Source organism: Haemorhous mexicanus, chromosome 7 (genome assembly GCF_027477595.1).
Source record: "Haemorhous mexicanus isolate bHaeMex1 chromosome 7, bHaeMex1.pri, whole genome shotgun sequence".
Lineage (NCBI taxonomy): Eukaryota > Metazoa > Chordata > Aves > Passeriformes > Fringillidae > Haemorhous > Haemorhous mexicanus.
In genome coordinates, this window is record NC_082347.1 from 10,254,826 (window position 1) to 10,268,865 (window position 14,040).

The following is a 14,040-nucleotide window of genomic DNA, read 5'->3' on the forward strand; positions in this document are numbered from 1 at the left end:
AGCACTGCATGGTGGGGATGGCCTCAGCTGCAGCAAGTGCCACCCTGGGAGCCTGCACTCAAAGCAAGCCACAGCCAGGATGGTGCTGAGCATGAGGGGACTCCCTGCAGCATCCTGGAGCAGCCTGGCTCTGCATGCCTGGCAAAATGTGCTGCAGTTTGGCCCCCGTGGCTCTGGCACTGGATGGGGGAGTTCAGCTCCACCCTTTTCCCCCTTCAGTGATCCCTGCACAGCTCCCTGCCTGCTGCCACCCCACCGTGCCCTCCTGCCCAGACACACCCCATGACACCTCTTCCTTCAGTCTTTATTGGTATAAAAGCCTTGAACCTAAATCATATCAAAAATGGGAGGCCTGGTTTTACAGCAAGTGGTTCAAAATGGTCACATAGGGGTCATAAATAAATGGCTGCAGTAAAAAGGCTCCCAGGGAATTCCCTTTTGAACACTCAAGGAGTAACTCCAGAGGTAAAAGCCCCGTGGGGAGGCCAAGCCCAGCTTGGACCTGCCACAGCCCCCGGTGACATCCCCCCGTGTGATGTCCCCAGCCGGGGCAGGTCCCCACGGAGCCGTGCTCTTCCTGCCCCGTGATGCCAGGAGCTCCTCACCGCAGCCCCGGCAGGGAAGGGCAGGAGGACAGGACACATTCAGGACGTCGGGAGAGAAGGCAGCAGCTCCAAGGGCGCAGGAGAGCCTGGGCCAACGTGGGTTGGTCCTCCAAACCAGAGCTGGCATTGTCCCCGCTCTTGGTTTCCTTCCCGGCTGGAGGCTCCTCCTGGAACACCCGTGGGGCTGCCGAGTCCATTAAGGCACAACTCGAGGATCTGTAAACACTGGTGCCCACCCCGGGCAGGGCCCGAGGGTCCGGCCGGCAATTCAAGTAAGGGTGGCAGCGAGACCATGGCTGCCCAGCCGTGCCACCCGCCCAGCTGTGCCGCTCCTCGGCCGGCCGCGGTGGCGGATGGAGCATCCTTGGTCACCTCCTGCCTGGGGGCGGCTTCAGGGCCACCTTCGGCGGGGGACACCGCTGGAAGGGGGTCGGCGGGAGGGACGGTGCCGGCAGCCCCTCGCCGTGGCTCAGCACTTTGCTCTTCAGCGCTGGCAGAGGTTTGCTGGGCGGCTTCGGCTTCGCCTGGCGGGAGGAGAGACCCGACTGCCTCACCCGGGCACCCAGCGGGGACCCGGAGGGGGCAGGGGGTGGAGGAAGGGCCCCCCAAGCCCCCCCAAGCCACCAGCCTGGGCCACCCCACGTTTGCGCCCCGCACAGGTGGGGCAGGGGCCACCGGGAGGGGAGGTTACCTGCGGGGACCATCCCGGAGGGGACCGAGGTGGCCCCAGCGGGCCGGGTGCGGGTGGCTGCGGGACCAGCACCGGGCTGTGTGCCCGGGCCGCCCGCGGGGCCGCCGTGCTGCTGAGCAGGCTGGGCTGGCCGATGTCCCTGCGGGACAGCTGGCGGCGGCCCGGCCGCGTCCGGCCACCCTCCTGGAACAGCGGGTTGGCGAGGCCGGAGGGAATCCCGCTGGAGCTCCTGTGGGACACGGACACCATGTGGGGCTGCTCGGGGCACCCCTGGAGCTCAGCCCCGAGCAGCCGAGACGGGGATTACCCTTTGTGGGAGCGCCGCGCCGCCCTGGCTCTCAGGAGCACCACGCCGCTGGCCAGCCCCACGCCGGCCAGGGCCAGCACGGCCAGCCCGGCCGCCAGCACCGCGCTGCCGCTCCCTGCGGGGACCAAACCGGGCGCTCGGGGACGGAGCAGCACCTGGCAGCCGGTGCAGCCCCCTCCCCAGGCTCCCTCGGCGGCACCGTACCTGCGGCTATCCCCGAAATCTCCTGCTCGCAGTAGGGCGCTGCCCAGCCCGGGTCGCAGTGACATTCGCGCCGGTGGTTGCACACCTGGGAGAGGGGGCAGAGCGGAGTCAGGGCGGTGGCCGTGCCGCGGGGCTCGCAGCAGCTCCGGGAAGGGCGATCCCGCCGCCTACCCCGTGGTTGTTGCACTTGGCCGAGCAGTTCTTGTCGCCGTAGACCAGGAGGTTCTGGCAGCGCCCGGCGTAGCAGACCTGGGGGCACGCAGGGTTGGTTCTGAGGCTGCCCCGGGGCCGGCGCTCACCCCGCCCCGGCCCGGCACGGCCCCGGCCCGGCTCTCACCATCTCCTCGCCGCACTTGGCGCCCGTGGGCACCAGCCGCAGTTCGGCCGCCTCCCCGGCGTCGTTGCCCGCGATCACCGCCTTGCACTTGAAGCGGCCGAAGTAGTAGCCGAAGGAGTAGTAGCCGCTGCCCAGGATGGGCTGGGTGTTGTCGCTCAGGCACAGCAGCGTGCCGCACTTGACATCCCTGCGGGACACAGCCGTGAGCGCCGGCTCGGCCGGGCTGGGGCACCCCCCGCACCCCTGTCCTTACTTGGGGCTGCAGGGCTGCTTGCCGTACTCGGTGAGGCAGTGCAGGTGAACGTGCTGCTCGCTGTTGTGCTTGAAGCAGACGTCAGGAGCCACCTGCGCCTCTGCGGGACACACGGGAAGGGTCACACGGAGCCGGAGCCCGCTTTGGGATCGGCAGCCGGGGATGCAGGAAGGGACAGCAGCCGGGCGATGCGCTGGCCCGGGGGCTGCAGGCACATCCCGCAGCTGGTGGGGCGGGAGGATGGGCAGGGAGGGGGCCCTACCTGCGCCCCAGAGCGCCCGGCACTGCTCGCCGTGCGAAGGGCAGGCCCCGTTGTAGCAGTAGCCGCTGCCGTGCTGGCAGGAGATGCCGTTCTCCTGGAACACATCCTCGGGGCACTCGGCGCTGAGGCCGCTGCAGTGCTCGGCGAGGTCGCAGTCGTTCTTGCTGGCCCGGCAGAGCGTCCCTGCAGCTTTCACCTGCACGGAGAACAGGGGTGTCAGCACTGCCCGGATGCTCTCACTTCTCCAGGCACCGCAGCACAGCATCACCCCGGTCTGGGAGACACCTCCCAGCACGCCCTGGATCCAGACGCTGACACTCTGCTACCGAACTGAGCCGCTGCACAGCGCAGAGACTCCTCCAGGGCTCGGATCGGCTCTTCCCCTGCTTGGGAACCTGCCGAGCTGCTCCCCTGTGGGCGGCAGTACCTTGCAGTCCTGGCAGCATTCCCCTCGGGCACACTCGGCTCCCTCTCTCAGCTGGCACGTGGTGGCATTGCAGCAGCGGTCCGAGCACTCCTGCGAGACAGGGATGGAATTAAACCCTCCTGGAAGCCCCTGAAGAACCCTTTCCTTCCTTTCCCAGGGGACCAGGCTGCCAAGTCACCAGGTGCCTGTAGCAGTGTAGCTGCCGTGGGCTGAACCACGGGCTAAAACCACAACATCCTAGGTGGAGACCGTTCCTGCTGCCTCTTTATCCCCATTACCAACACCGAACCGAAGGAGCAGAAAGGATTTTTTTCAGAAGATGGAGCCTGAGCTGGTTCCCTTTGCACGTCTCCAGGAAGGAGAAAAAGTGAGGATTTCTGTGCTCCCTGCATCAGGGGAACATTCCTTCAAGCGCCAGCACAGGGCTGTGACCAGGGATTTATCCCAGAGGCAGTGCCTGTCTTAATTCCACCCCCCAGTGGTGTGCTGGTAGGGATGAGAAACAGCTGAGCACCACTCTTGAAAGAACAACATGCCCCGATGTGGAGGGGGACATCTCTGGAGGAAACGAGGGGATGTCCATCTTTCCTAGGCTAAATTCACAGCCAGCTACACCAAGCGGGGCACACACGAACATCCTCTGCCGGTTACTTTTTGGCAGAAGCATCAGGGGCTGGACAGCTCTCGGGCCCCTGCCGGCCACCCTGGTTGCCAGCCCTTGGGAGAGCGTCCCCACCTGGGGCGTGCCGCAGTCGCACTGCTCTCCCCGCTCCACGAACTGGTTCCCGCACACCGGCCCTCCGTAGAGCTCGTCCGCCCGTGGCGCGTTCAGCAGGCAGCTGGTGCGGGGGTCCCCCAGGAACTGCCACATGTCCTGCTCGCTGCACCGGCTGAAGAGCTTGGGGTACACCAGCCTGGAGGGGCACAGAACCGGGACACCATCAGCAGAGAGCCCCGGGGGAAGGTGGAGGGCCACCCACCCACTCAGAGGCACCTGAGGTTGTGGGAATCGGAAAAATAGAAACTTCCACAGACAGTGAAGGGTTTGATCTGCAGCCTTGGGAGAAGCTTGGATTGATGTAAAAATGAAACACACAGACATTAAGCAGAAAAACCAGAAACTTGGGTTTCTGTAGTTGTAAGAATTTGCCTTAAGTGAGAAACTGCATTGGTGAAGGGTTTGTAATGTAGCAAACTGCATTGATAAGATGGTGAAGGGTGTGTAATGTAGGGGTGTGGTTGTATAGAGTGAGCCAAGAGTTTAGAAGTTGTAATAGAAGCATATAAGTGTGACAGAAGCCCATTGGGCAAAAGTATCCACAGTGAAGTAAAGGTGGTAGGTTAGAAAAGCAAAATGAACCTTGTGGCATCTATCCATTGGTTTAGAAGGTTCTGTATTGCCTTGTAACGAAGAACTTGTGACTACTCTGAGCTATGGCCAACTGCTTGCTCCTCTAAAATCTCACAGACCCTGAGACTGATGTTTATCTGAGCAATAAATGGGTCTCAGCCCAAAAATAGTCCCATCCCTTCATCACAAAGCAGTGACAATGACATGCAGTGAGGTGGGGTGGGATGTCCACCCAGACCCGACCATCTCACTGGTTCCACCCCATCAGGGCACCCTGTCAGAGGTCACCTCTGTACATTTGCTGCCCAGGGATGTCCCCCTGCCTCCTCCACTCACCCCACGCTGCCTGCCATGACGCAGCCCCCGTCAGCTTTGGGGACAGGGCAGCGGCAGCCGGCGACGTCCTCGTCGTGGGACATGCCCAGGTTGTGCCCCATCTCGTGAGCCATGGTGGACGCAGCTCCGATGGGGTTCGTGCTGTGGTCCTGTGGGACAAGGAGCTCAGCCTGGCTTCAATGACCTTCTGGTTTCTCCACTGTCTCCTCACACTGCCATGCTCAGGGAAGGGACAAGCTGGATGTGGCCCTGAGGCCCCTCAAGAGGCCCAGATTGGTCTCTCAGGGCTGTCACTGAGCTTGGACAAAGTGGCTGCTCCAAAAATGATGGTTTGTGGTGGGTCTGGGAGGTCACAGGTCCCACAGCCAATCTCTCCTGCTCCTTGGGAGGGATGAGAAGCACAGCCACTCGCAGCCACCTGATAGCCTCCCAAAATCCCAGCTCCTGTGTCCGTGGAGCTTCTCTGGGAGGCTTCCCAAGGGCACCAAAGGTACCCCAGGTACCCAGCTGGGTGTCCACAGCCCCAGCACCTCTCTGGGGGTCAGTCAGGGGATGGAGATGCCAGGGACTGAATCCAGCCTTGAGGCTGCAGAGGGGGACAGCTGGGGACCAGTGGAGGAGGAGGTGGCCCTGGGTGGCAGCGCAGGGAGGGCCGGGCACAGCACCCACCTGGTTGACACCGCCGGAGTCCCGGCTGCACATCACCAGCTTCTTGGCCAGCCCCACGGTGTTGCCGTGGAAGTCAACGCCCCTGTGGGATGGAGATGCCACCATGGCCACCTGCCCTGCGTGGTGGCAGGGCTGGCAGGGTGGCGAGGGGGTGGCCAGGCCCCCCTGTCCTTACGTGATCAGCTGGGCGTTGTCGTGGGGCTTCTTCCGCAGCAGCTCCGACTCCCGCCAGTGCAGGAAGTTGTCCAGGGTCACCTCGGGGTTGGGGCTGACTGTGATCTTGTCCCTGTGGTCCCACACCTCCAGGCCGATCAGGGCCACCCGCAGGCGGAGGGGCTGGTACAGCTGGGGTGGGACACAGCCCAGAGGGAGCCTGGATTTGGGCTGCAGCAGCAGCAGGGAGGTCCCACCTGCCCCAGCTGCAGCCAAGCCCAGGACGCTCCTCACTGGGCAATGTCACCTCTGTCACCTCAATAAATGACACAAGCTGGGGTGACCACGGACACAGGATTTCCCCCCAAACCTCTGGGCTCTCTCTTGGCTGGTGAAGGTTGGGGTGTGGCTCCCACACTGCTAACCAACAACTGGGGCTCAAGCAAAGCCACCAGGAAAGCCAGCACGGCCCAATGCATCCCTCCCTTTGTAAGCAGCCACTCCAGCCTGAGAGTGGCCACCCATGGGATGTGCTCCCAGGGGTTACAGGACAAAATTTCCCTTGTGGGCAGAGCTGAGCCACCCATGTCCTCACTGCACATGTGGTTGGCCGAGGGATGTGGTCACCCTGTGGGCCTGAGGTTGGCTCCAGCTCCACCACCCCACCTGTGTGCCAACCTGTGTGCCACCTCCTCTGTGCCCACCCCGGAGCTGGGAGGGGGATCCAGAGCCCTTGGCTCACCTTGTCCACGTGGTTCACGATTTCCTTCATGCGGTTCTGCACCGTGCGGAGGTCCTTGTGCTTCCTGAACTGTGGGAAGGACACGGAGAGGTTCCCAGGGTGAGCTCCTCACTGCAGGCTGGGACAGCAAACCCTCAGGCACCATTGTCCCCACTTTACCTCCTGGTTGTCTGCCACCAGGACCAGCTCCACGTACCGGGGACCTTTCTGTACCGGGCCTGATTTCTGAAAGGGAAGAGGGAAGTGGGGCTCAGCTTGCAGCTCGCCAAGCCACCGGCTGAGCCACATCCCATGGAGTGTGCCGGATCCTGGAGGACATTCCAAGGTTAGCAGGTCTCCTAGCTCTGCTCTGGGATGTTGTTTTGCTGGGTTTCAGACTTCTTCCAGCCAGCATGCTGGGAAACCCAAGCCTGCTGCAGGGATACTGTAGCCCCACATTTCTCTTCCTAGAGAAAAGCGAGGCACAATTCTTCCCAAGAATATTTCAGGGATTCACATTCTCTGAACCTCAGAGAAAGGGAAAACACAATTCTTATGTCATTTGCTGTGCCAAAGTAGAATGCAATGTGGAGATTGTTTACCCAAGGTGATGGTGTTTTGTTTCCTTGGCCTGTCAGGTGTGTGTTGGGACTGTTGGCTGACTGTCACGAGATTTTGTGCAGTTGTTGTGGCTCAGTTTTTAGATGTATAGAATAATATAGTATAATAAAGTAATTAATTAGCCTTCTGATAAGATGGAGTCAGACACATCATTCTCTCTCCCCTGTCGGGCTTGCCTGCAAATGCTGTAGGATACCCCACCAGGCTCTGCAGGATTGCTGAGCCCCTGGGGTGGGAGGATGCTCCTGCTCACGGCACAGGACCCGAGGGCCTGTTCCCACCACAAACCCCTCTGTTGGGACCCCTGACCACCAGCTTGTGGGAGAGGGGCACGGCCGAGAGGCACAGAACATCCCCCTCCTCCTTCCCAGGACCCGGCTCAGGAAGGAGCAGCGGTGCAATCCCATCCCTACCCAGCGGTAGAGCTTCATGGCCGCAGGGATTTTGGGCTCGCGGTCGTACTGCAGGGTGGCCCCGGGCTCCCGGCAGGTGCCGCGTTTGCCCCGCAGGTGAGCAGCTCGGTACACGGCGTGCCGGCCGGCCGCGGTCCCCTCCAGCGGCTCCAGCAGGAAGGTGGTCTCATTCACCCGGAAAAACCCACTGGGGAGACACGGAGAGAGGGCAGGCGTCAGGCTGGGGGGACAGGCAGGACACGGACAGACCCTACACCCACCCTGGAAGTGCCTGTGGTGGGTGCCCCATCCCTGGAACTGTTCAAGGCCAGGATGGAGCCAGCTGGTCTAGTGGAAGGTGTCCCTGCCCACGGCTTTAAGGTCCCTTCCATGAGCTTTAAGGTCCCTTCCATCCCGAACCGTTCTGGGATCTACACAAATACAGCTGCCAGACTGGCTGCGGGGCTGGGAGGGGACGAGCACCGCAGCACGGGGAGCATCCAGTACTCCAGACAGCAGGAATGTCCTGGAGTTCAGCAGCTGATCCTTTAAGGACGGATCCAGCCAGGGCACTGCTGCCCGGAGCTCCGGGGGTGTCAGGGCTCCGCTGTCACCCCCCTGCCGTGAGTCAGCCCCCAGAGCGCCCTGAGCCTTTCCTGCCGGGCACCCAGCCAGGCCGGCACCTCCCGCAGGAAGAGGGATGTCACCTTCCCTTCCGCAGGGAAAGCGGAGCTCTCGCTCCATCAGCACGGCCGGGGCTCGGTCACTCCGGCTCACCGGGGCTCGGTCACCGGGGCTTTGTCACTCCGGGTCACCGGGGCTCGGTCACTCTGGGTCACCCGGGCTTTTCACCGGCTCACCGGGTCTCTGTCACCCCGGCTCCCCGTGCCATGTGCCGAGGCTGGCAGCTGTCCCCAGCCAGGAGCAGGGCTCCAGCTCACCGGGGCCCTACCTGAGCCCGCCGCAGGTGCTGATGCTCGCCGCCGAGTCGGGCTGTCCCCGCACGTGGCCCTGGTAGAAGCAGTGATCCTGCCGAGACAGAGCACAGCTGTGGGGGCTGCCCCGGCACAGTGGGACCCCCGAGGGATGGGGGAGCTGCTCCCCCCCCCAGCCAGCCCGTACCTGGGTGTCCGGCTGCTCCGTGATCTCCGAGCCGTCGGCGGAGTAGTGAGTCTCGGTGTAGTGCTGCCCCAGCAGGAACCTGCGGGGTGGGGAGGGGGCATCAGCAGCCACCCCGCTTTGGGGGGAGCATGTGGGGACTGTGAACCCTCCTCAGGTGGGTTTCAGGTGGGCTTAGGTCAGCGCTGCAGTGACGCCAGGCCTTGGAGAAGGGATGCTCAGGGCAAGGGTGGGCTGCAAACCACCCCCCCCTCAGGACACCCCACCGTGCCCACCTGCCCTCACCTGTTCTTCTCCAGCCACAGGAGGTGCTCCCTGCCTTCAGCACGGACGCTGTAGAGGACATGGCTTGGGTAGGTGCTCTGCATGAAAGAGAGGTGCCATCAGAGACTCAGCAGGAGCCAGAGCTGCACCAGAGGGGCCCCTGTCCTGCCCAGAAAGGGGACAGGGGCTGTGAGTGCCCTGCTGAGGGAGCCTGGCCCCTCAGCCTGGAGGCATGCAGCAAAGACACAGGAAATCAGAAGAGAAGGAAGAGAGCCTGTGGGCAATAAGGCAAATCCCCAGCACATCCTGAGATGAAGAGCAGGTCACCCGCAAGGAGACGGAGTCAGCAGAGTCTGGTTTCCCGTGTCTGACACATGGATGCAGATGGCCCTGCCAGGGACTGAGGTTTCCTACTCATCAGTCACAGAGCTCCTTTTTTGGGGTCTGAGTTCAGCACTTACTCACCAGCTGAACCACAAAGATCCCCATGGCTCTTATCAGCAGAGACTTCTGCCTGCCTGCCTGCTCTGACACGCCACATCACGTTTAGGGAGCTGCCTTCCCTTGGCCTCTCAGAGCACCCTTCAGTGGCACTGTGTCCCAGATCCTGGTGGGAGGGAGCCAGGGTGGCTGTGGCTCAGCCAGCTGAGCCCTGAACCCTCAGGATGGAGATGTTCCTACAGGAAAATTGTTTCCCTCTGGGCTGTCCTGAGATCTCCACCTCCAGAGGTCCCATCCCACTGGGGTCACTGGGAAAGAAATTGTGTCAGGCTGTGCCCTTGCCATGAGGGATCTGAGACCTCTCCCGAGGGCACATCCTCAGCCCTTGCCAAATCCAGGTGTGGAAAGAGCCCAGCCAAAGGCCAAGCAAACCTTTCCCATGGGGCCAGCATTCCTCAGGGATGAGGCGTGCTGCCTCTCCCTGGGGAGGGTGACAGCTGTCATGCCATGGCTCAGCATTCCCAAGGGGATGATCTGCACCCTGGAAGGAGCCAGGCTGAGTGGAAAGCCCTGCTGACTCAGTGCCAGCAGCGGGGCCAGGTGAGAGGCTTTGCCTGTCACTCAGCTGCCCCCATCCTCCCTGGTCTGCAGCTCCAGACCAGCGTGGCAGCACGCTCGTGGGTCCCTGGAAAATTCCTCTCTTATGAACAGCGTCTGTCCCGACCCCTGTCCGCCAACAAAGCCATCCTTTGTTATTGTTGGCAACCCCAAGGCCAGAAGAGCTCTCAAGGAATGGCAGGAAAGCACTTGGAAGGGGGTGCAGGGTCAGGGAGCGTCTCTGGGAGACGACCGCAGGGCGAGTTTAGAATAAAAAGCCCTGCTAAAGCTGCTCTGAATCAGCCCCTGCCTCATCAGCATGGGCTGTGCAAGGGCTCCAGATGGGAAGGCTTTGGGAGCAGCCCTGAGAGCCCCGTGGCCGTGCTGAGCCAGCACAGCAGAGCCACAGCCAGAGCACAGGGACAGGAGGGATTTCTTCCAGCTGCTCTCAGTAAGAGACCCAGAGAGCTTGCAGAGGATGGGCATGGGATGTCCCATCCCACCCCAGCTCAGGTGGGAAGAGCCAGAAGGCCTTGTACACTTTCCCAGAGCCCTTTCCATGAAGAACCCGGGTGTGCCACTCTCCCTGCTGGGCTGGTGGGAAGGCTGGCACCCAGGAGATGCCGTGCTGCAGGACCCAGGGCTCCACCCTGCCTGCAGGGATGAACTTTTTGCTTTTTAAGCAAAGCCAGGGGGTGGCTGGTCTGCTTCAACCTCTACCTGCTGCACCAATCCCATGTGTCCCAGCCACTCTGACCCCAGAACCAGCTCCTGGTGGCCTATGCCTCTCCTGGCAGCAGGAAGAGCCAGTGTGGAGCACACCCATGTCTGTCTCACAGGGGCTTGGTGGTGGTCAAACCTTGCTGAGAGCTTCTTCCCCACCCAGACGACCAGCAGAGCAAACCTAACCTCTCTCCAAGAGGCAGCAAAAAAGGTCTTGGAAAGCAGAAGACTCCCTACCCTGAACAAGGCAGGTTTGGGACATCCAAGGACCACCCAAACCAAGACCAAATCCAGGTGCCACCGCTCAGACAGCCCCTGTGGCAGTCCCGAGGCACTCAGCTCCTGGCAGATGTCTTCTCCAGAGGGATCCCGAGGTGGGTGAGCTCCCCTTCCCGGGGGGATCGGTGCCGGCGCACGCCCGGCACAGATGGAGTCTCTAAATAGCCTGGGGAATGTTTATCTCGTGGACAAGTTTAGGTTTCTGGAGCAGGGAAAACAGATGCTTTGGGGAGTGTTTTTGAAGCTAGCTTATCAGGAAGGGTTTGAATCACAGAGGAACGTGCTCTGTGGCACTGGGGAATACGTGCCCCCAGTCCCTCCGTGCCTCCAGGCGCTAAAATCAGCGCTTTTTGGGGCTAGAAAAGGAATTAAAAAAAAAAAGAAATTGGCTGAATTTCTCTGTAAGGCAATGAGGAAAGTGACTTTGAGGTCAAGGCATCATCAAGCACTCCAAACTCCTGACTCAAACCCCATTCCTTCCCCCAAATTGCCAGGTTTCCCAAGAAAAACAGCACTGGTTTGCTTTCATGTGGATTTCTGCAACTTTCTGATTCTTATTTCTCCGTCCCAAAGGACAAAAAAAGCCCCAACTTCAGCAAACACAGCAAGAAAAGTGCTTACAGCTCCACGAGGCTCTGCAAACCCCTCCTTAAGGAAAGACCAGATGTCACAAGATCACAGCAAGGCTGCAAGAGGTGGCACCGCTGGGTCACGTCTCCAAAAAAAGCCCTGGAGAAAGCAGCCCCTCTCTCCAGGAGTGCACCCCGCTGTCTGCAGGTCCTAATTAGACCCAAAACAGCCCAGAAAAGCTGATCTGATCAATGCTCCAGCACCTCCATCCTCCGGGGTGGAAGCAAGGCAAGGAAACGGGCAGCATCTCATTCGTTTGGTGCAGGGCTGAGCGGGTCTGGCCGAAAGGTTGGTCCGGGGGTCCCGCTCTGAGCCTGGTGGTGGGACAAGTTCCCTGCTGATTGCATCCCCCCGGGCAGATCCCCTGGGAGCAGCGAGGGCGGCTGTGACTCACCGGAGGCGCGGAGAGGTCCCTCTTCCCCCGGGGCACCGGCAGCTCCCGCGGCAGCACCGTCTCGTACCGCTCCACGTGGGGCAGCTCCTCCAGCCCGGCCCTGGAGCCTGCAAAAGCCGAAGGGCTTTGAGACAGATGCCCGGGAACAACCGAGGCACAGAATATCCTGAGTTGGAAGGGTCCCACGAGGGTCACTGACCCAGCTCCTGGCCCTGCACAGACCCCCAACAATCCCACCCTGGGCATCCCTGGAGTGGTGTCCAAGCTCTCCTGGAGCTCTGGCAGCCTCGGGGACGTGCCTGGGGGAAAAAAACCTTTCCCGATACCCAACCTAAACCCTCCCTCCCCATGGAACACGCCGCTCCCTCGAGTCTCAAAGCCGGGGGACCCACGAGAGCAGCCAGCATGAAGGCGCAGGGATGAGCCCGAAGAGCAAATCCTGAAATATCTGCTGGGAACGCAACTCCCCTGCGCCCACAGAGCGCTCGGCACCACCTGAGAGCGAGCAAGACCCTTTGGGGCTGAAAGCCCCGCCGCGCCCCTGCTGCGGCGGCACGGGGAGGTTTTCCAGCTCCCCATGGTGATGCCACCGCGTGTGACTCGGCGTCTGGCGGCTGTGGGGGCTGCTGGGGAGAGCGGCTGGTGCCTGGGTGGCTCAGCCCCCTCCCAGCCTTCCTCGGATGTCGGAGCGGAGAATTTCTGCCATAAACGCTTTGCTTTTCCCGGGAGCCCCGAACGCCGCGTTCGGACGGGGCTGGCTGCTCGGTCCCGGGGTGCCCACGGCCCGGAGCCAGACAAGTCCCGGGCGACCTCACCGGCTGAGCGACAGGGGACCCTCGGCTCGCCGCGGGCCACCGGCTGTCACCTTCCTGTCGCCTTCCCGAAGTGCCCGCGCGGCCCGGGAGGCACCGGGAGCATCCCCGTGGGAGCGAGGCCGGCCCGGTCGTCCCTTCTCCATCATCCTCCCCCTCGGGCGGCGAGAACACCCCGGGATCCCGGGAGCCGCGGGGGGAAAGCATCCCCGTGCCAGCATCCCGGTGGCTCCATCGCTGCCCCACGGCGGGGTCCTGTCGCACGCCCCCCCAAAGTCCCCGCCCGCCCGCCCGGGACCCCAGGCTCACCGCGGGCCGGCAGCGGCAGCAGCAGCAGCGGCAGCAGCGGCAGCAGGAGCGGCGGGGCCATGGCTCGGAGGTCCCGCCGTGCCCCCGCTCGCCGCGCCGCCGGCAGCCCCCGCCCGCCGTGACTCACCCACGGCCGGGACGGGACGGGGCGGGGCGCGGCGGGACGGGCCGCCCACGGCGGGGAACGGCGGCGCGACGGGGGCACCGGGAGCTGGGGGGGCGCGGGGAACCGGAGAGGGCACCGGGAGCTGGGGGGGCACGGGGAACCGGGGCGGGCATTGGGGGCTGCCCGCTGGGAATGGGGAGGGGATACCGGGTACCGGCCGGGGGACATCGCGGGTGGTCCTGGGGAACTGAGGAGAGGCCACGGGGCACCGGGGGCAGCCGGTGATGGATCGAGGAGGATCTGCGGGCAGCGGGGGGTGTCCGTAGGGAAACGGGGACATTGAGGGAGGGTGCTCTGTGGGGCTCTGTGAAGCCTTGGGGACTGTCCCCGGGCAATCACGGATGTCCCTGGGGAATCGCGAAGGGTACACAGGGACACCTGGAGGGGCAGTGGGACACTGGAGAGGGTCCACGGGCCATTGGAGCGTGTCCGTGGGGCACTGGGGAAATCGGGGGGCGGCTCGTGGGGCATCACGGGTGTCCGTGGGGCAATGGGGACTGTCCACAGGGCATTGAGGAGGGTCCCTGGGGCACTGGGGTGGCTGGACTGTCACAGGAAGCACTGGAGCTCTGATATCAGGGAAGATAAGCTGGGCACGTTTGTATTTCTGGGTGTTTCTGGCCAGGGCCCACCAGGAAATGGAAATGGACATGGGCACGTGGGTGTGAACGGATTTGGGATTAGTCACAAGCTCGCTGTTGATTCAATGAACTCTCCATGACTTCTAGTGGGACTCAGTGCTTGCTGCTGGTCCCCACCCTCTGCTGGGGTCTCTCTCCCTCTGGCAAGCTGGAGGAGCAGCTGTAGGCCATGGAGCACACAGAACCTGGCTCTTCCCTCCAGTGAGCTCCAGGAGGTCCCTGCAAAGGAGCAGTGAGGGAGAGGGAGGACAGGAGCACTCAGTCCTGTGCCCACAGGCCTCACACACTCCTCCCCCAAGGCCTGTGTGTCCCTGGCCTTGGTTACCCCTTGTTCCT

The 14,040-nt window shown here is 62.6% G+C and overlaps 1 protein-coding gene across 1 annotated transcript; it reads right to left on the bottom strand.

Annotated features, from left to right (window-relative positions):
* Positions 1-288: 288 nt before the first annotated feature.
* Positions 289-13,001, bottom strand: ADAM8 (ADAM metallopeptidase domain 8). The gene is made up of 21 exons (XM_059851031.1): positions 12,898-13,001; positions 11,777-11,883; positions 8,734-8,810; positions 8,452-8,530; positions 8,282-8,358; positions 7,351-7,537; positions 6,497-6,562; positions 6,338-6,406; positions 5,618-5,787; positions 5,443-5,524; positions 4,774-4,922; positions 3,823-4,000; positions 3,087-3,176; positions 2,660-2,855; positions 2,398-2,497; positions 2,145-2,331; positions 1,979-2,056; positions 1,808-1,892; positions 1,604-1,718; positions 1,297-1,525; positions 289-1,129 (listed from the first exon to the last, which is right to left on the bottom strand). Exons 1-21 carry the CDS (start codon positions 12,956-12,958, stop codon positions 974-976), a joined length of 2,538 nt encoding a protein of 845 aa, XP_059707014.1. The 5' UTR covers positions 12,959-13,001; the 3' UTR covers positions 289-973.
* Between the last annotated feature and the right edge of the window lie 1,039 nt (positions 13,002-14,040).